Source organism: Anastrepha ludens, chromosome 2, assembly GCF_028408465.1.
Source record: "Anastrepha ludens isolate Willacy chromosome 2, idAnaLude1.1, whole genome shotgun sequence".
NCBI classification, from domain to species: Eukaryota; Metazoa; Arthropoda; class Insecta; order Diptera; family Tephritidae; genus Anastrepha; species Anastrepha ludens.
In genome coordinates, this window is record NC_071498.1 from 26,772,364 (window position 1) to 26,799,733 (window position 27,370).

The window sequence follows — 27,370 nt, forward strand, 5'->3', positions numbered from 1 at the left end:
CTGTGAAGTAAGTATTAGCTTTAGGAGTCGGTGCGAACAGACTCAATTCCAAGTTCCACAAAAAGCGCATGCAACTTGTAAGTCCAAACATAGTATAAGGGTAATAAGAAAACATTGTATGCTGAAAGGGAACTGATATATTTAAGCGATACATCCCAAAATATCGATGCGGGTTCTTATGTAGAGTATACATGCTCCAACCGTTGGATCAACACATTGTACAATAGGTTGGATGTTTAGTACCCATGTATACGGTATACAACGCATTGGCCATATTTATTATTTTTGTATTCGTGACGTCGCACATTTCGCAGGATGCAGAAATTAAATAAATTTTTCCTATAATAAGAATAATTGATGAAATTTTATTTTATTTATTATTTTAATATTTTATTCTATTTATTTTCTGTGTAAATAACTAAAAAGGAAAATTTAAATTAAGTTGGTTGTATAATTATTGTACATTTGCTATCTATATTATACATTGTATTGCTCTCTTTGTTCATAAGCTCAATCACTTATTTACTGTTGTGCCATGTTGAAAAGGTTTTTAATGGTATGGCCGATATCAGACCGTTAGCCGGCTCTCAGCGAATTATACAGAATCAGTTGGTGGGCTGACGTAGCAGGGGTAATGGATCGGTGTGTTTACGAAAAAACTAAGAATGTGTTAGTGATATACGTAAACGATTTAACACAATGTCACTACGTTGCCGTCTGAACAACGACTGATTGGACGAGTGTGTAAATTTGACGTGAAATTATCGTGCATATTTCGGCTGGTGATAAGATTGTGTTAGTGATATATGAAAAAAAAAATCAACACAGTCTTCGCTCATGTTGTTTCTCTGCTATTGAACAAGGACTGATTGGATGAGTGAATACATGTAATGATCGTGCAGAATTCGGCTGGCGAATTACCCCTCTGGCGTGGCAGACGAAGTTCTCTCACAATTTTGTTTTTCATCATAGTTATTGGCCAAAGCGAGTAATCTATCATCCTTACTGTGGTGTAGCTCATGTCGTTGAGTTCTGAGGGAGAGCGTCTTGAAATTCAAGATGAATGAACCCATGCAGCTGTTTAGTAGGTGGAGATATAGTGTAAGTATATTAATGTATTTCATTTGCTGATATATATATATTGCAGGTGATTAAATTACTTTTTTAAGTTCGAATTTAAGTCGAAATTAGTAAAATGGGCGTAACTCCGGCCCCCGCGACAGGATCAAGATCATTCAATACCCATCGGTAAGAAGACGAGCTTGTGAACGTTTAATTATGCCCGCTTTGGTTGCCAGGTCTGCTACGTGGATCTTTCTGTCTTGTTCTGGGACGATTGCGACAAAGTGAACCGGAACCCACTGCTGCGGAAAATATTGGTGTTCTTGAACCAGTTCGGGGTGGTTGGGTTCGATTGTTACCTTGTGGGTAGAGCTACAAGTTTTTTAGGTTATCCAAACTGGTACGTATGGTACGACTACAGGCTACTGAGCATTAACCAACCAAATATGTTCTGGAAGAAGCACACCCAATGCTTTTGCCCCAGCATGGTGTTGGTACCGTAAATATGTGGTTCCCTTTAAGAGCAATGGGAACATGGCATCATATGGGAGAGATGCGCTTAATAGGTGCCACTCTCTTCGGAATAAAATTGAACTCTTGAAAATTTGCGACGACAATACGAAGCAGTTTTTGATTAGAAAAAACTCTTTTGATAAGTTTCAAAATTGCATTTGGTTCAGAAGCTTGAACAACTAAAATGTGTACGTTTTCCTTCTTCTCCCATGCTTCATCTTCTGTAGAGAGTTGGAAGTGGATATTTTTCCGCCATAATGTAGGCTCTTTCAGGAGCTTGGAATTATTCAATTCATCTACGTTACAGTCTCGACCCACTTGATCATAGGCACAGGTTTGAAACCCCCCGGCCTAAAACACCAATTGAAAGTTTTTCCTAACAGTGGTCGCCCTTAGGTAGACAATGGCAAACCACCGTCAGCAGTGCATATTTCGTACCACCAGCCGATAGGCTACGATATATACGCAGCAGCCATACGTTCGTATTAAAGCGTGGGCGATGCCACAAATTTGGGAGCTGGTACTCGAATCAGTATTTACAAACCAAGGAATGCTTATTGAAGGTAGCTGCAGAAAATAGATATCTCCATTTATACGAGAACAAGAAGATGCACTCTATAAATAGGAGAAGAAGGCATATATATATGTACATATATGTATAACTGTAGTAACTAAATATGTTTGGCTTGGTGGCTCGTAAATTAGTAAAGCTGTTATCTAAACAAATCGAAATAAATATTTATTCGGCAGTCAATTGATTCTCAGTGTTGTTGTGGAGTCTGCATCTTTAAAATCTAAAATTGATGACTGGTTTGTAAACCACTTGGTTAACTTGAGTGGTCTCAAATTTAATATATTAACTATCCCACTTCTAATAACATCATACAGATGCTAAATTTTTGGATCCTATAAGTAATCCACATGGCGGCCGCCGTGGCCGAATGGGTTGGTGCGTGACTACTATTCGGAATTCAGAGAGAGAACGTCGGTTCGAATTTCGGTGAAAGATCCAAAAATAAGAAAACGTTTTTTCTAATAGCGGTCGCCCCTCGGCAGGCAATGGCAAACCTCCGAGTGTATTTCTGCCATGAAAAAGCTCCTCATAAAAAAAATATCTGCCGTTCGGAATCGGCTTGAAACTGTATGCCCCTCCATTTGTGGAACAACATCAAGACGCACACCACAAATAGGAGGAAGAGCTCGACCAAACACCCAAAAAAGGTGTACGCGCCAATTATATATTTGTAAATACCGGCGTATACTACAGTGTTAAATCAAAAAATTTGAAGTGATTTAAAGGAGTGCCGTCTCTTTACTACCATCTGAAAGTTTCTGCTTCTTCGCGCATGAGAATTTAGTGGTACATTTTAGTAATATCCGCCGTAAAAGCATATTTATATAAAAGGATACGAGTACACCTTTCCTTGAATGCCGATCCAACGAATAATATTTCATTCCACGCATTTCGAGAAGAGCTTCGATTCGATGCGTGAAAAACAACACGTAATTTTGTCATCGATCTTTCAGGTGGAAGGGTCATGTGGGTCACTCGTTATATTATTATTTGTTGGGTTCATGTGACCTAATTCGCTATATGCATTCATGAAGTCCAGCTACATTTTGCGAAGTTCCAGATCTTTCAAGGTTGTCAGTCTTATTTGCAGCCAAAGAGACAAAACTTAAGAAAATTGTTCTCGCTCTGCTTGTGATCCTGAATCTAGCAGAACTCTTGCCCGGAGGTGTTCTACGTAGCTTCTCTTAATATTGACAAGCCATCATTACACGATCTGGTATACTTGTCGTATGCATGACATTAGAGATCTGTGCGGCATCAAAAGAAATGAGTCACAGAAATGGGTGTATAATGAGTGGTGCAACCGATCCGCTCTGCATTTGATGCAGGAGTCACACTGCAATCATTTTATGCATAAGGGAACCAACTTCTTGAATCTTTAATCGCTGTTGCGCAGAGGGACTCTTAAAAATAAGGTATGGTAAGGTTATGTAATGATCCTTAGATTTACACTAAGGCCAACTTTATTTTCTCCGTACCCTGGCTTGGTTTGTAGATATTGGCGGTCGTTGACGGTCTTAATCAGGAACTGGATGTTCCATTCCTTCATGAAAATGTAGTCCCTCTCCCCAGTTTGACTTGGTCGTGGAATCAACTTATAATATCACTAAGCGGCATTATCGCATTTGTTATGTTGTTATCATCATCATCCAGCAATTTCGAACAGCTGACACTGTATCTATCATCATAAGCAACGATCTCGCAAATGGCTTTGGGATACTTGTCAGCTCAAAAAGTTACGAAAATCTGTTAAAGACTCTTTGGAAGACTTTCCAGGTTCCCAGTGATTCACCAGATAGACAGATAGCTAAATGGTAGAATTTATGAATGTCTGTTATCATAGAATCATTATGGATTAGGCTTCCGAAGAGAATTATGACGTTTTTAAACTCAGAAAATTGGCCGCTAAGTTTTGGCAAACTCATTTTTGGCGGTCTAGAGCTATGATTGATTTAATTATGGACTTTGCTTCAACAATTATGTTTACTAACTCCCCACGGGACGTGCCGTCCTCATCAATTTTTTCTATTTTCGACTGACATTCCATATCCTTTTCGCTATGTGAATTTAATATTTAATTTAAAGTGGGCTGTCCAACTCAATCGGATCCAACGACAGCTTGGATGCTGCTTTTCACAACATTTCTCTGGCGCTTTAAGTCAGTCATTTCCTTATTAAGAGAGGGACTTGGAATTGATAATTTTTGGCCTCTCAATAAAATAAAAACAATGCAGGTGGTGCTTTCGAAGGAACAAATCTTAACCAGTGAATTGACTTCCTGTTAAATTTGTCGACAGCACATGCTACATAACAGATAGTTCAGAAAATGGGAAAGATAATTTAGCTCGAAATAGAGAAAATGGGCATTAAACAGCAAAAATTAGCCAAGTATTATACAACAAATACAGGGTAAGTTGATGAAATTGAATGTATTTTAGTGGGATACACTGGTAAAATGTAGAATGGGTGATATTTCGGGCTTACAAAATTTCGCTTCTGCAAATTTCATTTTGGATCTAGGCATTGTTTTTTACTACTTAAGCAAGAATTTTCGGATTTGGTTTGCAAAACAGCTGCACCATCTGTAGAAGTATGAAATAATTTATTCGCATTGAATTACATCTATAACAATTTTCTCCATTTATTCAAAATCAAATAATCTTTATCTGAGCTTTAAGTTTAAATCTTTCGTAAAACCATTTAAAATATTAAGTTATGCACATAAATTCCAATCCACTTTGGTGCCGCCCTTTTTCTTGTAGATATCAACCATCATCAGATTACGTAGGCATGTCATTAGCATATTCCAAAAACGGAGCGGTGCACAGTGAGCCAGGTGGCACCTAAAAGTGACCAAAAGTCAGAGTTAAAATGTATGAATGCGAATCTTACCATCATATTCAGTTTTAATATTAGTATAAATATTTACATTATTAGTTGAAAGTACTAGTTTTTCATGAATTGTTTTTTTTAACTTCGAACACGATTTTTTACCTAATGACCTCCTTTTTTATAAGAAAGCTATCTAAAGAAGTGTAGACAAAAGTCAAGTAAGAATGTAAGAATTGCACGGAAGGATGCAGTTAAGATTTAAGGAACGGAAGGTCGACTTCAAACATATCTAGTTGTAATATTGCAACGAGATGTCGTACTCCCAAGTATGAAAAGTAAAACGGAACAAGTTTTTTTTAATAGCGGTCGCCCCTCTGCAGGCAATGACAAACCTCCAGGAGAATTTCTGCCATGCAGAAGTTCCTCATAAAAAACCAGTTGTCGCTCGGAGTTGGCTTGAAACTGTAGGTCCCTCCATTTGTGGAACAACACCAAGACACACATCACACAAGTACGAGAAGGAGCTCAGCCAAACACCGAATAACAGGTCCCAATAAAGGCATCAGAATATAAACTGAGCTAAAAAGGCAATGAAGTTGATTTCAACATTAGTGATGTCAATTTGTTTGTCACGCTGGGCATTTTACAAAATTCACTACGATCGATATTGGGACTGTTAGTTGGTGTATAGAAATCAGGGGACTCAGGTACACAACCGATGGAAACACTGTTTCCAGAGCCTTCGAAAGTCCTGCACTACTTGGTGAATGTCTCGGCTTAAAATGCTCGATCCTATCTATTCAGCTTACAATGGATTAAAACTAATTTGATAAACTTTGTTCTTGCACTGCACAAATTTTTGTGGAATATTGTTTATGGTATCCCATATATCTAAAAGTTCATTATATGCTTGTTTACGGGAGTGCGAGTATTCTACCGGTAGGACTGTTTAATGAAGCAGGATTTCAAAATTTAAAGAAATCAACAAAGCAACTTAAGTAATAGAGCTGCATCTTTTAGGAATATGTTTTATAGATCAATGGATACAGCAAATGCTATCATGTCTTCGAAAAAAAAAAAAAAAAAAATGCCTGCCAATTTCTAAAGAGGCTTTAGTTTTACTAACTAAAGTTCATAGTGATATAAAAACTTCTGAGTTCCAGCTCACAAAAATACGGAATCTTAGTACTTACAAACTTCAACTAAAACAAAACCAAAGCTCTACAATCCACGTCGATTTGAATTTTTAAAATGTGATTTAATATTCGTAAAATGCAAAAAATTTTAATTACATTCAACCAAGCAAATCAAAAACGGGTGTAAAAATTAAACAGTCATACTAAATCAGTTGTTTTGATTTTTTTTTAACATGACCTCAAATTCTAAATCTGTGATAGTAAGAACTACTGGATAGCAAATTTCAAGTGAATTGAACCACTTCAGATCGCTTACATCCTTTTTGGGTGTTTGGCCGAGCTTCTCCGCCTATTTGTGGCGTGCGTCTTGATGTTGTTCCACAAATGGAGTGACCTACAGTTTTAGCCGACTCCGAACGGCAGATATTTTTTTTATGAGGAGCTTTTTCATGGCAGAATTAGACATTTGGAGTTTTGCCATTGCCTGTCGAGGGGCGGCCACTATTAGAATCAACTTTTTCTCCATTTTGGTGTTCCATGGTGATTCGAACATACTTTCTCCGAATTCCGAATGGAGACGCACTAAGCCATTTGGCTACGGCGGCCGCCCTGATCGCAATTACCCGATCCCAAAAACAATAAACAGCATATCTGAAATCTTTTCTTTGAATTTTGATCAATAATTAGCGTTCCTGGGCCACTGTGTAGTGGCGAAAATACTTATGCTCAATTCAAAACGTCGAGTAAGCACTGATACCTTTCGTGTCAATTGGAGTATCGGACTTATTCATAGTGAAACTTACACGATCTAAGGGTTATTTACTTCAACGTACTAGAAGCATATCAAGAATATTTGATACCATAAATATTATATTTTAAAAAATGCCGCCGATGTTATTTTCGTGTTGCTTAATAGTTATAATATTTGGTTGTTTGTATATTCCCATATTATATAACCATTTTCGTAAGATTAAAGTGATAACAGTTGAATCTTCAAGACGAATGATTCAAATTTACCAACAAGCACCGGGACCCTTTCCTTGGCCAATATTTGGCAGCCTTGGCCTATTAGCTTCCCACAAAGTGCCTTTACAATCATTCACGGAACTTTCTAAGAAGTTTGGAAATATTTACACATTAACTCTAGGGTCTACCAGATGTATTGTCGTGAGCAATTTGGAGCTGATTCGAGAGGTACTTAATCAAAATGGAAAATTTTTCGGCGGTCGACCAAATTTCATACGATACCACAAGCTGTTTGGAGGAGACAGAAACAATTGTAAGAGCATAACTTAAGTGTCAATTTATCTATTCCGTTACTTAAAACTTAATAACATATACATATATCAAAATCCAGCCAAATCATATACCGTTCTATTGCCTTAAATCTTGAAATCTTTAGTGAATAGTTTCTTCTAAACATGTGCGTTTTGAGTTTGTTCCACGAATAGAGGGATCTACAGTTATAAGCGGACTTCGAACGGCAAATTATTTTTGTATGATGATCTTTCTCTTGGCAGAAATACACTCGGAAGTTTGCCATTGCCTGCCATGAGGCGACCGATGTTAAAAAAATGTGTTATCATTTTGGTGTTTTATGCACGGAGATTGGAACCCACGCTTTTCCGAATGATAGTCATTCACCACCCATTCGGCTACGTCTCATTATAATGAGTAAATATCTAGTAGCGCCGCTGGTTAGATAATCTTCTTTTTATTTTTATACCTGGTTTTATTTACTGAATCTCTTAGAGGAAAATTAAGTCCTTTTAAATCTTCATCGCATTCCTTTGGGTGGGCTCTGTAACTAATTCGGAGCGATATTTTCGTTGTACACGTGATAGGTCCATTGTATGTGTGAGAGCAGTAACAATGGGACTCGGAAGGGTCTGCAATTTTTTTAGATATTTTTCTCTGCTATTTTTGATTTTGTATATATTATATGTTCGAGTTTTTAATGTTGATGTGTAAGGTCCAAGTGTATGCCAAGGTACACAACATTGTTACGTCGTTGTTGTTGTTTTTCTTGTTGTAGTAGCATAAACATTCCCCATACATACATATTTGTTGAATGCCACGGGACTGACAGTCCTTGACCGGATATAAATAAAAGTTGTTCCGATAGCGTACAACCGACACGTGGGAACGAAATTGTCAAATTGAGAAGCTATAACTCGAGAAAAAGTTCCGTATTTTTGCGAAACTCAGCAAGGATGATACAAGGTAAATTTATGCCTGATTCTTTTGTCAGAAATATTATTAAGTTTGAGTGCTCCCAAGGTAGCCTTCTTCTCTATCATGATAGATAAAGAAGTATGCCCGGAACTGCACCTAAGCGAGGGTTCTGTCAAGCACCACACCAAGGTCCACAGAATCGGAGAGAGTACACCCCCTGAGGCATCCTGGAGTAGACAGAATCGACCCATCAGGTCCCGGAAAAAATGTTTTAAGCAGAAGTTTGCCCGCTAGTTGTCCAAGCTTTTTGTTCCATCAAGGAACTTCACGTGGGGAAGTAATTTTTTCCTTGGGGACAGTTGTTTTCGAAAGCTGTTACATGATCTCAGTGAAGGTGTTCTGCGTCGGTCTCAAGCTCTTGTTCATTCAAAAGCCTAACCATGCGGCGGGTTAAAGTTGTCCCCAGCGAGTGGGTAACCTCCTAAAAAAGATTTTTGTCTGTTAGAGCATTTTGTTGTTTTTCGCTTTTTGTTCTTGTATGCCCGCCTGTCGTAGTGTGGTTAGCTTAATATTTTGTTGCTTCTATTTAGTTTGGTCGTTTTACAGTGATAAATGGTTGTGTCTTCATTTTAGTAGATTTTGTAATTTTGTCAGGATTTTTTTTTTCACCTATCCCACCCTCTCCACAAGGCCAGCCGGCGCATTGTTTTTAGAGGTGTGGCAAACATCGGACCGTTCGCCCGATGCGCTTAGCGGTTCTGAAGGAAGCAGCTGATTTGCTGGCGTAACTGTGGTTGTTGTCTAAAAAACGAGTGATGGGAGGACTGGGTGAATACGTGGGAATCGAGTGGGTAGAATACCGCTGTCGAAACTCCAATGACGTGATAGCCGACGTAACTGTCACATTTTGTTTTGGATAGCCAAACTTTGTAAACCATCATCCTTGGGTATAGTTAGGCATGGATCACAAAATGATAGAAATATGGTTTTCTAATAACGGTCGCTCCTTGGCGGACTATGGCAAGCTTCTGAGTGTAAAAGATCCTCATAAAAATACCATCTGCCATTCGGAGATGGCATAAAACTGTAGGTTTCTCCATTTGTGGAACAACATCATGACTCACACCACAAATAGGCGTAATATACATTATATTATTATTATATTAAAATGTTTATTATTATTATTATATTCAGATTACTGCGATAATTTGGGAAGTTAATTTATAGTGTTTTTATTTTTCTTTTGATTTGAAACTTACATAACGTCGTAGCCGAGTGCGTAAAAATTTATTTTCAAAGAATAATTTATTCAGATATTTCGACACAACATCAATCTTTCAGAACACGTCACAAAATAAGCGGTGCTAAGATTATTATATCTCTCAACGTTACTCAAGCGTTAGGCGATTAATTAGTGACAGAAATACCATTGAGATACCTATGGCCACGGGCAAATCAGAAACAATAATACCCAAGAGGCCAATCGGTCATGGAGAGATGAAGGCACATGCGTTACAGCTAAGCTACTGTGGCCGCGAATAAATAAGAAAAAGACAAATGGATTGCTTAGCCTTTCAATAGAATATCTTGAAGGTAGTGGCTTATGTAACCGGCCATTGGCTAGTTGGTAGGCATTTCTTGAGACTAGGAGTTTTCTCCCATGAATATTTGTAAAAGTTGTAGAGATGAGGAAGAAACAGTTGTGCACTTCCTTTGCAATTGTCCAGCGTTAGCTAAACTCAGAGCAAGTTTCCTTGGTAACTATTTTTTAATTCTCTTACGGAACTGTATGGCGTGTGGATAGAACTAATCCTGGGCTTCATAAGAGCCACAAAATGGTTTCATGAAGATAAATAAATGAGCCTCCCATGTCGCAATGTGGTATCACAACGAGCTTGTAAGGTTTAAGTAAGTTGGTCGTACAGACCGACTACCACCATAACCTAACCTAACCTAGGCGATTAATTTGCTTTCGACGAAGTATGACACAGACTGAAATAAAGATTTCGAGTTCAACTACATTATTGAATTTTATATTAATTATTTTTTTGTTCAGTTGTTAGTACATCCCTAAACATTCTACAAGAATGTTCCTAAAATATTTAAGAAAATCATTACACTATTACAAACATTTAACAAAGGATTCACGAATTTCATTTAAATTATAGCTCTTGCTCTTTGTGACTGGTCACTTTTGCAAAAAAGACGCCGCAACCTTGCACGGCGGCACTGCTCACCGCGGAACTCATCTCCCTATTTTGAGAAGATGTCAAAAATTGGATGTTCGGAGACTGACATACTAATGCAACAGCTCAGTGAAGAAACCAATGGCGGTAAACCGATATTAATCAAACCTATTATTCAACGCACCTGCGCAAACATGTTTTTTAGATATATGTGTTCGGTACGTTTTGAACATGATGACCGGGAATTTTGTAAAGTAGTTGAGTTTTTCGATGAAATTTTTTGGGAAATAAACCAAGGATATATTTTCGACTTTTTACCTTGGTTGGCACCATTCTACAGAAACTACATCAATAAGATAACTCACTGGTCCATTACTATACGTTGCTTTATTATGAACCGCATTATAAAAGAACGGGAACAATTTAAAAACCAATCTGAAGATGACTTCACAGATGCTTTACTTAAAAGTCTCATTGAGGACATGAATGTCTCGCGGGATACAATAATATTTATGTTGGAGGATTTTATTGGAGGACATTCAGCTGTGGGAAATCTAGTAATGCTTACCCTGATGTATTTGGCTAAGCACCGCAATGTTGCGAAAAAAATTCAATTGGAGGCCGATTCAATTGCAACACGAGAACGTCGAACGATCAGTTTTTATGATATTGATGAAATGCCTTACACTATGGCAACCATTTTCGAAGTTTTAAGATGTTCGTCTTCACCCATAGTTCCACACGTGGCAACCGAGGATACTATAATATCTGGTTATGGTGTTGCAAAGGACACTATCGTTTTTATAAACAACTACAACTTAAACCATAATAAATTGTTTTGGAAACAACCGCAGCACTTCCAACCTGAAAGATTTTTGGAACAGCCGTGTAAGAAAACCGGATCCAAACAAGTAGTTAGCGGGCCGAGCAGCTCTGCAGAAATTCTAACAGGAACATCTTCTGAAAAACCGAACGAGTCGATGCTGAACCGAAAAAATAGTTCTCTTCCGCAGATAAAGAAAAACATACCATTTTTCCTACCATTTAGTATTGGAAAGCGTACGTGCATTGGACAGAATTTAGTACGAGGCTTTGGTTTTATTTTAATAGCAAATATATTAAGGCAATACGATATCAATTACGAAGACAACGCTACTGTACATATAAAAACAGGGAGCATTGCACTTACACCAAAAGCGATACCGTTAGTTTTAGTAAATAGAAATAAAATCCTTTAAATAAAAACTTTATGATATTTATGGAATTTGTGCACTAGAAATTCTAAAATATGCGTACGTATAAAACGTATATGGTACATCTAAAATTTCACTATTCATCTAAAAATTTGAAACAGTAACGCTTTCTTTGCTACATAACATCTATCTATTCGTTAATTTATCTTTTGGTATTATTTAGACGCATGTTCTATGATTTAGAACGTTAGCAGAAAAAATATTTTTTTTTCGTATTTAAATTTTAGCTAACTATATTATAAAAAAAAGATTTGGCAAAATTTAATATGTGGCGCAAAATTAATCACCCTATTTATAATTTTTGCAAATGGCGCCGTACTTCAATCCTATTTGACACTTGTGAACTAGAAAGCTGCAGTATACAGACAAACAATGGAGCGCGGAAAGGTCAAAATAAAGATTTTAACCACACAAAATATTTTTTTTAGTAAAAAAGTTATTCAAAAATTAAATTGGATGATTAATTTTGCGCTTACGATTAAAATATAATTTTAGCGACAAATAGGCGAAAGGTATGCATTTTGTTTAAAACATACTTTGCACCCACAATCGAATATCTTATCAAGGAAATTTCGATGTCAAAATTGATAATCACATAACTAAGGGCTGATTGTACTGGTTAAATGTCTACACTAAAATACCCAAAATGTTTTAAAATTTCATAAAATACTTAATTATTTATACTTATATATTAATTACCTATCCCAGTTAAACTTAACAGGGTCGTTGACAAATTGCTTCTATCGGAAATGTATTTTTTTATTATTCCGATTTAAGTTAATTTCAAAACTATGTAAAATTCTACTAAAAATATTATTGTTGTTCTTAATAAAAAATCATTCAAATATTTGTCCAACATTTCATTTGAATTTCACAGAGACAGGATTCGGCCTGTAGTTAAGTTGTTGATATAAGAAGCATTTTGGTTAATAGCCTAGACAGTCGCCTAGGCGGCGTTAATCGGGATTAAGGACTTATTTCGGAATTATCTCATGAATGAAGTGCAATTAATTCGGATTGGTAACTAGACTTCATTCTCATAATTTAAGCGGAATAGATAAATTTCCGATGGCAACATTGCCGAAAAATGACAGTTGAGATCTACTGTGAATGAAAAATAATGAAAATTAAAAAAAAAGAACAAGCAAGACTGGATGCAATGCTAGTTTGCACTAACACGTTCGAGATTACATGAATAGTTTTGATATTTCGGAGCAGTTGGAGGAATTGCAATTTAAGCTTTTTTTAAATAAATATTTATTTATTTCTTATTATCAGGGCAACTAATAACAGAACTTGTTGCCTGCAATCCATATTTTACTGACAAAACTATCCAATAAGCAAATCAGCTGTTCATTAATCCGCGTAACAACCGTCTGTTACACTACAATTTTAATCAATATTAACTGCGCCGGCAACCCGATTAACACCGCCGTCTGTCTAGGCTATAATGGTGCTTACAGCATACATTCCAGCAAGTGACTCTACCAATGAAGGATCCTCCCAGTGAGCTTAATTTCCTTTCATGCTTCAAAATCCAGGAAGGCAAGTTTTACAAGTGGTATTTTGTAGCGTATGCTACTTTCTGCACCTAAAGGTATGCATGTTGTAAAAATTACTTCTCGCAAAAACAATTGCGGAGGAGTTCACGGTTTTGTATGCAATTTCATTTTCGGCTGCTGTATACTTCGGGGGTTGCTCATTAAATTTTTTTTATTTCAAGCAATTAACTTCTTCATGTTGCTCATTCGTTAAATTATTCTTGGTTGGCTAGGAAACATCGTACACAATTCATTAGACATTTGCATATGCATACATTGTATATACCCACCCCCAGATTTAAAGTGGTAAAAATTAGTTCCCAGATACAGAAGCTGTTTTTGTACAGAAGGGGGTGAAATTGAAAATTGAAATTTGAATAGGTCGAGCCAAGGAGCACAAAGAGGTTTGGTGGCTCCTCAAACACTCAGGCTAAGAAGCACATTGTATTTAGAGCTCTGGAAAGAGGGTAGATAGCCAAGGAGGAAAGAAGAAAAGTATCAGAGAAAGAGATAGGAAAGAATAGAGACAGAGACAAAGGTAGTTAGTTAGTCCTGTGAGAACTTTCCAGATTCTTTGGCAAATTTGTGAATATCCTCCAGATTTAGAGAACGAATATTACTCATTCTCACGACATCGACTCTCCACCAGAACAGAAGCGTAAATGATGATTGGTCTAATAATGCTGTGTATATTCATGGGACCACAGCAGGTTTCAGACCCATGGTTTTACCAAAGGCTTTACGGCATTGCCTCCCAAGTCAGTTTCTTGTCCAAGATTACTCGTAGATAGATAGAAGGGGCAGCAACAGACAAGATGCGAAATCGTTTCTTCCTCTACTGCGCTATTTTCGAAGAAGAGTCTGCTTGGTTGTATTCTGCTTTGCATCTTCTGCCAAACAATTTCTCTTAATACCTCTATGACCCGGGGCCTAGGTGAAATTTAGACTGTTCTACTTCGACTTGGCTAGCTCCTGCAGAGATTTATCTCAATCCAGTTCAAAGTTTAGGATTGAAATTGATATAGCCCAAATTGCCGATTGAATGCCATTAAATGTGAATAAGTCTCTTCTTAAAGTTTCGGTTCCAATCTGCTGCACAGCCTCTGCGTGGAAAAACGCTGCAGTGAACGAGTAATCGAAAATAGAGGTGATCCTCGTGAGAAGATACCCAAACAAAGAGCCTTGCCAACCTTTCCCGTGTGGGATTTTCCTATCAAAATTAATATCTAGACCCGACGTCGACCCTGCGATCTATGGTACAGGTAAATATTTTTAGAATTTCTTATGATTCTACTGGCCTATATGTCTCAACGTAAGACAGCAGGAATTACAAACTTACACCCAGAGATACACTCGGTGTAGTTTAAAGTGTCCCACCTCTGAAAATCATTCTAAATCTTTACACCTTCTATGTTTAAGGCAGGCACCATACAACCGCTTCATACAGGAGATGAAAAAGGAGCTTAACTTGCTGGCAATACGAGGGTCGCCTTTATATAGTTTTCGCCTTTGTTACACTACGTGTGATGAGCTGTAATTCGATATTTTCATCGAAAAGATTGGTACTTTTAGTACAAACTTATACAGTAGGTTCTGTTTTTATGCGGTAGATACGTTCCGCAAGAAACAGCATAAAAAAAACAGCATAAAAAAAGCTACTAGTTCTATAGTAAAACTATGGATACGTTTCAAAAGTGCTAAAACCGCATAAATCTGAAATAATGTAATAAAATCGCATAAAAAAGGGCACTAGTCCCATATTATAACTATAGATACGTTCTATAGACCGCATGAATCTGCAATAATTAAATAAAATCGCATAAACAAAATATTGGGAGGATGGATCCATGTGTAGAAGTCCACGCAAGTGGGGAAAGTTACTGATCGCCATTCACTTGGGAATGGCCAGGACGATTCTTCTGCATATGGTTCAAGCAGCTCACAACGGCCGGGATTAGCCCACGTATCCTCTGGGTAGCTTCCGAACATCCGTTCGGGAGTGAGCTAACGTGAGAAGGCGAAACATTCCAGGATAGCTGGTTGTGCGTTGGGTTTGGGACCCGCCACTTAAAAATCGCCCCCAATGAAAAATTTAAAAAAGCCTCGGATGAGACCTCCCTATACTGTTGATGACCCCTGCAAACGAACTAAGGATTACGATTTGAGGGCATGCACCTGGAATGTCCGGTCCCTTAATGGGGAAGGTGCCTCTGCCCGGCTGGTTGATGTCCTCGTGAGAGTAAAGGCTGACATCACTGCCATCCAAGAGATGCGATGGACGGGGCAAGGAAAGAAAACCATAGGACCTTGCGACGTCTACTACAGCTGCCATGTAAAGGAGCGCAAATTCGGTGCCGGATTTGTTGTGGGAGAGAGACTTCGTCGCCAAGTACTGTCGTTCACTCCGGTGGACGAGCGTCTCGCAACAATCCGCATCAAAGCCCGTTTTTTCAACATATCGCTAATTTGCGCCCACGCCCCGACGGAAGAGAAGGACGATGCGACCAAAGATTCCTTCTATGAGCGCCTGGAACGTTCCTATGAGCGCTGCCCCCGCCACGACATAAAAATCGTGCTTGGCGACTTCAACGCCAGGGTGGGCAAGGAGGGAATTTTTGGTCCCACAGTCGGAAAATTCAGCCTGCACAACGAACCATCCGGTAACGGACAGAGGCTGATCGACTTCGCCGGGGCCCGAAACATGGTAGTCTGCAGCACCAGATTCCAGCATAAGAAGATTCACCAAGCCACCTGGCTGTCTCCTGATCGAAAAACACGAAACCAGATCGATCATGTTGTGATAGATGGAAGACACGCTTCTAGTGTATTAGATGTACGTACGATCCGAGGACCCAACATCGACTCGGATCACTACCTTGTTGCAGCCAAACTGCGCACACGCCTCTGTGCAGCAAAAAACGTGCATCTACCTACGCAAAGAATGTTCGACATCGAAAAGCTGCAATCACAACAGACAGCCAGAAGATTCGCCACTCGACTCTCACTCCTGCTCTCAGAGAGTACTGCCCAACAAACCGGCATGCATGAGCAATGGAGCAACATTTCTCGTTCTCTACGTACCGCCGCCGAAGAAGAAATCGGATTCCGGCGAGCCCGAAAAAACAATTGGTACGACGAGGAATGTCATGTTGCCACAGAAAGAAAGGATGCCGCCTATAGAGCCACGCTGCGATCGGGCGCAACGCGAGCCATGTGGGATCGCTACAGAGAGCTGAAAAAGGAAGAGAGACGTATTATCCGAAATAAGAAACGAGAGGCTGAAATACGTGAGTGCGAAGAGCTTGAGATGCTGGCCGACAGGAACAACGCCCGAAAATTCTACCAGAAAGTTCGGCGGCTTACAGAAGGTTTCAAGACCGGGGCGTTTTCCTGTAAGAACAAAGACGGCGAACTGGTGACTGACGTACAGAGCAATCTTAAATTATGGAGGGAACACTTCTCGAACCTATTAAACAGTGACAGCTGCGCATGTCACCGAGAAAGTGAAGATCCCGATACCCCAATCGTTGACGACGGAACTGTCGTTCCGCTACCCGACCATGACGAGGTGAGACTCCGCGGGCGCCGACGGACTGCCTGCTGAGCTATTCAAACATGGCGGCGAGGAGCTGGTAAGGTGCATGCATCAGCTCCTATGCAAAATATGGTCGGATGAAAGCATGCCTGGCGATTGGAATTTAAGTGTGCTCTGCCCAATCCATAAGAAGGGCGATCCTGCAATTTGTGCCAATTACCGCGGGATTAGTCTTCTAAATATCGCCTATAAGGTTCTAGCGAGTGTATTGTGTGAAAGGCTGAAGCCCACCGTCAACCAACTGATTGGACCTTATCAGTGTGGCTTCAGACCTGGAAAGTCTACCATCGACCAAATATTCACAATTCGCCAAATCTTGGAAAAGACCCTTGAAAGGAGAATCGACACACACCATCTTTTCGTCGACTTCAAAGCTGCATTCGACAGTACGGAAAGGAGTTACCTATATGCCGCGATGTCTGAATTTGGTATCCCCGCAAAACTAATACGGCTATGTAAGATGACGTTGCTCAACACCAGCAGCTCCGTCAGAATTGGAAAGGACCTCTCCGAGTCGTTTGATACCAAACGAGGTTTCAGACAGGGTGACTCGCTGTCGTGTGGCTTCTTTAACCTGATGTTGGAGAGCATCGTACGAGCCGCAGAATTTAATCGCTCAGGCACAATATTTTATAAGAGCGTACAATTGTTGGCGTATGCCGATGATATCGATATCATCGGCCTTAACAACCGCGCTGTTAGTTCTGCCTTCTCCAAACTGGATAAAGAGGCAAAGCGAATGGGCCTGGTGGTGAACGAGGACAAAACGAAGTACCTCCTGTCTTCAAACAAACAGTCGGCGCACTCGCGTATCGGCACCCATGTCACTGTAGACGGTTATAATTTCGAGGTTGTAAAAGACTTCGTCTATTTAGGAACCAGCATTAACACCGATAACAATGTCAGCCTTGAAATCCAACGTAGAATCTCTCTTGCCAACAAGTGCTACTTTGGACTAAGTAGGCAACTGAGCAGTAAAGTCCTCTCTCGACGAACAAAACTAACACTCTACAAGACTCTCATCATGCCCGTCCTAACGTATGGCGCAGAAGCTTGGACGATAACAACATCCGATGAAGCGACGCTTGGAGTGTTCGAGAGAAAGATTCTACGTAAGATTTTTGGACCTTTGCACGTTGGCAACGGCGAATATCGCAGACGATGGAACAATGAGTTGTATGAGCTTTACGACGACATAGACATAGCGCAGCGAATAAAGATCCGGCGGCTACGTTGGCTGGGTCATGTCGTCCGAATGGATACAAACGCTCCGGCTTTGAAAGTATTCGATGCGGTACCAGCTGGTGGTAGCAGAGGAAGAGGGCGGCCTTCTCTGCGTTGGAAAGATCAGGTGGAGAAGGACTTGGCTTCACTTGGTGTGTCCAACTGGCGCCGGTTAGCACGAGAAAGAAACGACTGGCGCGCTTTGTTAAACTCGGCCAAAATCGCGTAAGCGGTTATAGCGCCAATTAAGAAGAGAAACAAAATATTGTATTTTTGAAAATTATATCTTTATTTAAGAAACGTCAGAATCGAAAAATAAATTTAAGTCAGAAATAGAATCAGACAATACCCACATGTTGTACGTTCGTTTCGGATTTGGCGTAAAATCACTTTCGTCACTTGAGGAAATGTACACGTCTGATTTAGATAGGTATGCAGGCGGTTCCATACTTGTAGGGTCAGCATTTCTGATGTAATCTGTGATGAGTTTTTGCTTAGCTGGTTTAGAATCTTCTTTATATGTACAATTCCCGATAGGTCGACATGCATTTTGTAATTTAAAAAAAAACCGCACTATTTCAAAACCGCATAAAAAAAAGCCGCATAAGAACAGAACCTACTGTATATAACTTTTCACTTACGTGTTTTATTTGTTTTTTTTTCAGTTAGTTGAAAAGATGAACTTGAATATGAAACTAACTCCTGAAAATTTTCGTGCTATGATTTATTACGATTTTCGAAATGGATTATCGAGGAAAACCAACCGCTCATGACGAATCATCTGTCACCAAAACAATGCTAACTTTCATGTATCGGCTCACACACGAGTTTTTGAGCACTCAAAAGATCGAATTAATGGGTCATCCGTCATATAGCCCTGATTTGGCACCTAACTATTGTTTTTGTTCCCGAATATAAAAAGTAAAATGCGTGATCAACGCCTGAAGAAACTGTTAAAGACTTGAACAGCTCGTTTTGGAGGTATCCACATCTGAGTGACAAATGTGCTATGATTGGTTTAATTGAATGTAGAAGTGTATTGACTTTCAAGGAGAATATTTTGAAAAGTAAGAAAAAATTTTCATTATTATTTTACTGTGTTTTCAAATATATAGAAATAAGAATAATTCGTGCTTACACCGTTTTTTGGGTGTTTGTTTCCTCCTCCTGTTTGTGGCGTGCGTCTTGATGTTGCTCCACAAATGGAAAGACCTACAGTTTCAAGCCGACCGGCAGATATTTTTTATGAGAAGCTTTTTATTTACGTACTTCCTAACAGTAATCACGCGGCAAACCATAGGCCTATGGCGGCCGTTTTGAGTGTGTTCATTATTGGGCGCAAAAAATAAAAAGCAACCTTCTTATCGTAGCTGTAGCTAAAGATTTCCTCTAAGAGGATTTTGGATTATGGTTAATCGGCGGTCTTTACAGAGAGTTTTGGTAAAATACTTAAATATCTTCCCATATAAAGTACAGACAGTGCATAAGCACTTGGCTGTTGACCGCCAAACGCCTGAAACCTACGCTCAAGCCATCCTGAATTTTGGGGTCACCAAGTCTGTCTTTTTGTGCGATTTATTAAGTCGCGAGTCTATGTCAAGAAGCCTCAGACTCTTCAAGCGTTCAAGGAGAATATCCGTCAAGAATGCCAGGATCTTTGGTGGGTAAGAGTTTTGGGAAATGCCCTAAATTGGGCCCGTATGATCATCAATTCCGGCAACAGCCGCTTGAGCGATACCATTTTCTTTTGTTAATCGAGACAAAATTAGGTCATACATAAAAATAATCCGTGTAATTTTCAGGTATTAACAAATTATAGCCAAAGAACATCGGGTAACACATTTTGGCCCATCTTGGACATTGGATTTATTGCGGGTGATTAATACATCTGAAGTCACATCCTAATGATAAGCAACATGAAGTAGTGCATAAAATAAATAAAGATATAATCAATATGAATTCTTATTTACACCAGTTTATTTTATTCTTATATTTATAAAATTTACATCAATTACAAAAAATGTGAGACCTTTGGGAGATAATATTTCGTATGGAAATCATTCGGTTACTTGCAGGATCATGTTAAACGCCCTGCATGTGTCCTATAGTCATATCGTGCTCCCGCGTTTTAACATTAGCGGAGTTTGAGCTGAAATTTCATCACATGGCGTGCAAATTTGCTCCCCCCTCCGTAAGTAATTGTTTTTATATCTTCGACTTGCTTGACCCCGGGTCTGAAATTCATATTGTTTCCCGAAAGCAGGCATTTCTGGTACTATAGAGCTTGAATTTATGATAGAAAATGTTTTGGAACTGGATTGTGGTGACACAGGTATTGATTGCGGCGTTCCGTTCAAAAATTGTTGCATGGATACCGAACATTGCTTATGATTCATGCCAATTGCTAATGAATTATATCCAGACCACACTTGATTTTTTAAATGCCACGGCAAACTAGTTTGGTTAATACTGTTAAAATACATATTTTCTGATGACTCCTGTAAAATATATAAAATAAAATTTTTGTTTTTTACAAAAATTAACTAATTATTGCTTGAACGAGAGCTTAAAATGTATTATGAAAATGCATACAAATTCCAATTCTGCAACTACGGAAATTTTTCTTTTTATAAAGAGTAGGAGTATGGAGGATATATAAGTATGTATATGTAGATATGATATATATGAAGGATATGAAAAAGGTGCTTATGAAAATTGCTTACATATTATCACTTAGAAACACAGAGATTTTAGATTCCCCACTACTTGGCATGAATGGCGATTCCAGTAAACTTTGCTTTTGCCATCTTATTAATTATAATATATTGTGACGTTTTTCTTAATAAAAACGCAAGGCGCATTTTTTAAAGGTGGTAGCACTAGACCAGCAACAATGTTTTGTACGTTTGATTGTCACAGAAAGAAGTAGAAAACAAAAAATTAATTCGTCTTGTTTTATTCCGTGCTGACAGCCACCTGACACAGCGAAAGAAGAAAACAAATCAGCTGATTTACCAACGCCACCTTTAATAGATTCACCTTGTAAAACGTCTCTCTATAATTTCTCTGAGTTCGATTACTAAATAAAACTCATAAACTACAATAATAAAATTGCCTTGTTTGTATAGTAACTTTCACTGAGGCTGCACTAACTTAATTTTTATCCGGAAATTATTTTACTTTATTTAAATGAATTATAGAACACTGAATTATATATATTGAACATATTTTATTTATTTAAAGCACTTAAATATGTAATTGAGTATTTTTTTTAGGCAAAAGTTTTTGGACGAATTACGTAACATCCGTCAGCTTTTTTTGGGTTCACTCTGTCAACACAAAAGAAATATATTTAGTCTTGCCATAAGTTCTGTTACATACTTAGTCCGTTATAGATACGAAGTTATAATACTTTTTTAATCATGTAGGTTCTATTTAATCACGCAAATAAAAACTATAAAAAAAAATGTAAATTTTCATTCGAAATGGTCACCATTTGCTTTTACACACGCCTTCAAACGATTAGGCCATTCGGCTTTTGCAGCACGCACTGTTTCCATGGATATTAACGTCGCTGCTCAAACCAAATATTGTTTGAGACTCTCCAAATTTCTGTGAGGTCTTCGACGGACCATGTTTTCCAGTTCTGACCACAAACCGTAGTTCAATGGATTCAGATCTGGATTTCCACACGTTGAATCGGCTATAAACCCAAGAATATTGTTTTTTAGCCACCATTTCCTGGTTTTTGCTTTATGCGCTGGAGTAGAATCTTACTGGAAGATCCAACGCCCTCCATTGAAGAGAGTACTGCTCAACTGTTTCCCACGCTTTCTAAGACAACCTCCTGGTACACTTTTACCCCGGTCTTAATCCCTTTTCCCCAAAAATGAAGAAATGCAACGCCTTTGCAAAACACTCCACAAGAAACCATTATCATTTTGTTTATAAAAAACTTCTTCAACAGTGAACATTTTCTCATCTGTGAAAGAATATTTTCATGGTCGTTGAACTCGTGCCACAGAAGTAGCTGCTTGCATCTGTCGAATCTAATTTTCTTCAAGCGCATTGTTAAATGATGACCAGTTGAGCGACCGAAGGCTTTCATGTGGAGATCATCTCTAATTAGTTCTGATATGGATCTGGTCGGTACATTCATTTCCCCGGGCATGATTTGCTGCTTTCTAATGCGGCATTTATGGCTGCACTAGTTCGAACCCCGCGACGACGACCACTTCTTTTTCTGTATGTTACTTCCGATGTTTGGGAAAAAGAATTGATCGTGCGGTAAGCAAACATTCTCGAAACACTAAGTTTTTTCAGCTGTTGCACCTTTACCATATTTATGTAATGCAATCACTGCAATGCAATTTTACTTAGCTCCCTACCCCATTGTTAACAAGCGAAATTTGCCACGAAACTGAGTATAATTAATGAGTAGACAATGCATACAAAAACAGCAAAAATTACGGAACTTTTTTCTGCCCATTTGTATGCATTATATAATTTGTAACAGAATTTATGGCAAGACAATATGACGATCTTGAAAGGTGTGTGCCTATCTTAAAAATTTTGGATTGTTGCCTAACTCACAAAGCGGGTACACCAAGCATTGATAGATACTTCTAAGCCAGATTTTCTACTTCAGGCCCGGCATAAGATGCGCTGATTGGTCTACCCCCACTTGCTGCTTTCGTCTAAGGAGAGGCCTTGAAGGCCATCTGCAGGCTGAAACACAATGGGAACTGGTACGACCCCCGTCCGGCATGGGAAAACAATGAAGGCATGGACTTCGATCTAAGGACCCTCTCCTTGCCCCTTGACTCCATGCCATCAAGAGTCGTACTTGAAAAGAGATACAGTGCGGTGCTGCCAGAGGCTCAGTTGTAGTCAAACTCTGAAAATGAGACCGGCAAACACTGTTTTCGCATTTTCATTGGGGTCTACGTGGAATCCAGCGGGACAAAACTGCACTTTGCTCTTGGAATGCATGCATGTGAGTTCAAGCGGAGGTGTATGCTGTTCAAGAAGCGATGAACTTGTTGTGGAAAATAGATGGAGAGGCAGATCTATATGTGTCTGCAGCGACAGCCAAGCTGCGCTCATGACCTTAGACAGCTTCCCAACCACATCAGGGGTAGTCGAGTCCTGTAAATCCAGGCTGAACTATGTCGGTAGACATAATAGATCTGAGACCAACTTTTTTGGCGCGGAGCCCGTTCGGCCACTCTCTTCTGCAGGCATCAAAGCCACAGTTAGAAAATGGGTTACTACAACGCATAAGCGAGCTGGGCAGGCTGAGAGAGCCTTCAGATGGACTAAACTGATATTACCTGTCATGTCCGATCGACTGTCGCAAATCCTCCTGTCATTAAGCAGAAGGGACTGATGACGGGCCACTTTCTGTGGGTGAAGCGCATGGAAAAGGTAGACATCTCAGACAGTACTCTGCCCAGCTTGTGAAGAGGAGGATGAGACGGCGGATCACTTCCTTTGTGTCTGCCCCGTCTTCGCTCGAATCAGGTTTGAGGTCTTTGAGCTTGCTTATTTTTCATTAGCACTTCCAAGGCACTTACATCAGCTTTTGAGGTGGATTAATATCGAATTTTTTAATTATAGTACCAGTTAGTTTTATATTTAAATATGTATTCGAGTTTGTATATCATAAACTTGATAAAAATTTACTAAATTGAATATATTTTATCTTCATACGGATTTCAAGGAATCTATACATTACCTGTTTTCTAGAAGCTATCAGCTCAGGTATAACATCTGGGTTTCTCTCATCACTTTCATTCGTGTCCATGTCTTTAATGCCAGAGCTCCGACTCGATGCATCCCATCGGTTGTGTTCATGTGAACACTCTTTTATCATATGTCTTGAGTTTCTACATGTTGTACGCAGAGAGAGAATCACGGCTAAGACCGCTATACACATTGTTATAGTTAATCCCACAGTTAAAGACATCAAAGGGGGGAAAACGAATTCAGTTTGATGGTTTTGAACTGAAAAACAGTAGGTTAAATTAATATCTAGTTTTAAGAAACAGAGTTATTCATCAATAATTGCATGTATATTAAATATGGATATAAGATGTAGAAGTTAACACGAGAGTCAATATATCGGTCAATATGAATATGTTGACACGGCACTACCCATATAACGCGCACCGGTACTGCAAGCTGTCGAACTTCAACAAACAATTCGTTGGAAGCAAAGCGTCAGCAATATATACCCAAAATCAGTCGAGCCGAGAGCGGCTCCCAACTTTCATTGTTTCAAATACCCACTTAAAAATACTTACTTAACACTGTGGGTTCTTCAAAACAACCACCTTAAATGTAGGGCTACTTAAGGAAGGCAAAAAGGAAAATTGAGTCTTAAAAGGAAAAAATCTCTGCTTGCATTCAACAGATCAACTACCAGTGTCCTCACAGCTGTTATAACGGGTCACTGCCTCACAATGACTTCTGCAAGAGCTGTGGAGATGAAGAAGAAATTGAGTCGGTACAACATCTTCTCTGTGAATGTCTTGCGTTTCAAAAAAGCAATGCCAAATATTATGGCGATTATGTTATTTCTTTGATACCTGGGAAATTTGCAATATGTCTCATTGGAGGGACTAGTTACCTTCTTAAGAAGATCCAAGTGGTTTATCATAAGCAAATTAGTTAGAGGATAGAAATTATACGCAGGTATCACAATGGGCTTTAGGTCTACCGGGTGCCTTGTCTTGGGCAAGCAACCTCGCTAACTTAACCTAGCCTAAGGAAAGGATCCACTTATATGGTGAATCTGTGCATCTGAACTCCAGGTCCTCCAGAGTATAAGGACACCTAATACGAAAATATTTTTTAATATTTTTGAAGGTGTAGCAAAAAAATATGCTTAGAACATAAGCAAACTATTACGGATATAATTTCCAAATGCAAAAAACTGAATAAAAAATACATTTTAAAACTGAAACGAAAACAATTTCGAAGATCACTTGCTACGCTCAAACAAGATCCTCTATTTCAGATTTTTTGTTTTCAAATGCTTTTACAAAATCTAGCCCTGAATAAGTTATGGCATTACATAAACCTCTTTCGCCTTTTTTCATTTTTATGAAAAATTTCCAAAGGAATTAATTACAATAATAATGTGTTAATCTTTTTTCTAATATTTATGTATATTTAAAGATTACCTTTCCACGCATTTAATCGCTTCTCTGTAATTTTTAATACGTCACTTTTTAAGATGGTGGCTTCTGACCGCCCCTTTGAATTAAAAGCGTACACCGCTAAGACGTATGGATGTGTGGGAATTAAAGCAGAGATAGTGAATCTGGGATATGTTGACGTTATATTCAGATACAGCTCCTGGAAATGAAAAAACAATATTACATATATTTAAACAATTCCATCAAATTCAATTACATATAAGTTTCTAAATAAAGAGCTTAATCGAGTATTTTTATTATTCCTTATCCTTCAAAACTACATTCCAAACATCGTTTAGTTTCACTCTCGTGGTGTTCATCGAAAGCTCACGAAGAACAGAAAACAAAGGTGGCGCTCAACTCGTACCGCTATACAGTTCTCAGTGAGTTTGACAGAATTGTTGTATGTGATGAGCTCTTGTGCAATTTATTCGTGTGCTGTTTGTGTAAATTACTATATTAGTTGACACCCTCAATAAACTATCAAGAACATGCGCACACATCCACAAACAATTTTCCTTACGGGAAAGCTACTACACACCGAAAAACTGGTCGGAAAAAAGTAGGCTTTGATAGTGACACTGGTTGGGAAAAAGTACTTAAGCTGTAACAGTTTGCAAATAAATTCAGAAAAAATTTAAGTGGTGAACAAAAAGTTTGAATAAAAGTGAATTAAATGATTTAGAAAAAAATCGTTTAATTTAATTACTTAAAAATCAAGTCACAAATACAAAAAAATAACGAAAATGTGCTAAAAACAAAAACGTGCTTATTTTTAAATTAAGGTAATTTGTATTTGTGTATATTTATATGTATTTATTATTGTGTGTAAATAAGGTGTAAAACCACTGTTCAGCCACACATGCACATATCCTCATTCTCTTTTGGTTATGTATTAGTAAAGCCAAACTCTTCGTCCCTTCATACTGACTCTTGGTTGTATTCTTCATCAAGCACTCAAAAGAGCTAAGCTGTCTCGTAAGTACAAACAGTTCGTGTCAGCAACCAAGCCCATTGCTGCTCTAGAGAGTTGATTGCATCGTCAATGTACGTAATGGTATGCCAATGATTTTCTCGGTTTTTATAGGTTATATTTTTGGGTTGGATTTTTGATGTACTGTTTCTTCAATGTAAGCCTTAAATATGATAAAAACATTAATAAAGTGAAAGAAGGACCTAAATTTCATGCAGAGCTGAACTCGGCTCAACATTCATCAAACGCCTCATTGCTGGAGACGTGACGTGACATAAGTCGAGTGAGTGGAGAGCTCCGAATGACCCCAGACAAAAAAAAACCATGCTGTTTTCAGTCAAAAAAGAAAGTGATGCTTACGGTTTTTAAAGATTACAACGGTATTGCACACCACGAATTTTTTCCAGAATGTCTGATAAGGACTATTATTTGGGCGTTATAAGACGTTTACGTGAAGTAATTTGTCAAAAAAAAAAGTGATTTGTGGGAAAACAACTCGTGAATTTTTGACTAAGAACGAAACGATTACCACTCAACAGTCATCGAATTCATCTGCTATGGCTCCCTGCGACTTTTTTTCTGTTTGATCGAGTCAAAAAACCACTTCGGGAAAAGTGTTCTAAGAGCCGAAAGTATAGTTCTAGAAATGTTTCAGGACCTGGATCAAACACTGGCATAAGTGCGTTGCAGTAGTTGGGACAAGAGTTTGGGCACGCATAAGAGCTTGGCGAAATCAAAGTTCACTCGGTAGTCACATATCGCGGTCCTAGTTTTGCGATGCGTATGTTCCATTTTAGTAACTCTCATGTTGTAAGCTCGAAACCTAAGCTTTTATACCTGAGAGTGGTATTTTTATTCATTGACTCTCTAGTAATAATAATAAACTTATTGGGAGGTTGAATTAGTTTTAAAGGTTTTTTTCGAAGATTTGGGGCTTTATTGTGAAAAAACGGTACAAAATATTTTATTCGAAGTATTGGCCATCGCTAGCTACAACTTTCGCCCATCTTTCGGGCAATTTCCGGATGCCGTTTCTCCAAAATTCTGGCCGCTGCTTGGCTATCCATGACTCAACCCATATTTTGGTAGCCTCGTACGAGGAGA

General features: G+C 38.6%; 2 protein-coding genes across 5 annotated transcripts in view; one reads left to right on the plus strand and one right to left on the minus strand.

The window, feature by feature from the left end:
• The first annotated feature begins 646 nt into the window (after positions 1 to 646).
• Positions 647 to 11,967, plus strand: LOC128866316 (cytochrome P450 307a1-like). 3 transcript variants are annotated; one of them, XM_054106954.1, is made up of 3 exons: positions 647 to 1,101; positions 1,148 to 1,248; positions 10,461 to 11,967. In XM_054106954.1, the coding sequence occupies exon 3, from the start codon at positions 10,559 to 10,561 to the stop codon at positions 11,714 to 11,716; it is 1,158 nt and encodes a 385-aa protein (XP_053962929.1). In that variant the 5' UTR covers positions 647 to 1,101; positions 1,148 to 1,248; positions 10,461 to 10,558; the 3' UTR covers positions 11,717 to 11,967. The 3 variants fall into 3 exon arrangements, with proteins under 3 accessions (XP_053962929.1, XP_053962937.1, XP_053962921.1); XM_054106962.1 differs by lacking the exon at positions 1,148 to 1,248; XM_054106946.1 differs by lacking the exons at positions 647 to 1,101; positions 1,148 to 1,248 and adding an exon at positions 6,880 to 7,396.
• LOC128866307 (nephrin) overlaps positions 4,791 to 27,370 on the minus strand; it is a 74,028-nt gene continuing 51,448 nt past the window's right edge. Inside the window, exons 13-15 of one of the 2 annotated variants that reach the window (XM_054106933.1) lie at positions 25,279 to 25,453; positions 23,829 to 24,097; positions 4,791 to 4,992 (exon numbers count right to left, since the gene is read on the minus strand). In XM_054106933.1, coding sequence (XP_053962908.1) covers positions 4,930 to 4,992; positions 23,829 to 24,097; positions 25,279 to 25,453 — 507 coding nt within the window. In that variant the 3' untranslated portion in view covers positions 4,791 to 4,929. Of the gene's footprint in view, positions 4,993 to 20,066; positions 20,590 to 23,828; positions 24,098 to 25,278; positions 25,454 to 27,370 lie in introns of those variants that run through there. The other variant, XM_054106924.1, reaches the window with a different exon arrangement.

What these genes read in the sequence shown, in the direction of transcription:
- LOC128866316 (XM_054106946.1), top strand. Translation starts at nt 7,000, where the DNA reads ATGCCGCCGATGTTATTTTCGTGTTGCTTAATAGTTATAATATTTGGT. An exon ending in TGGAGGAGACAGAAACAATT is followed by an intron (nt 7,397 to 10,460) that starts GTAAGAGCATAA and finishes TTTAAATTATAG; the next exon opens with CTCTTGCTCTTTGTGACTGG.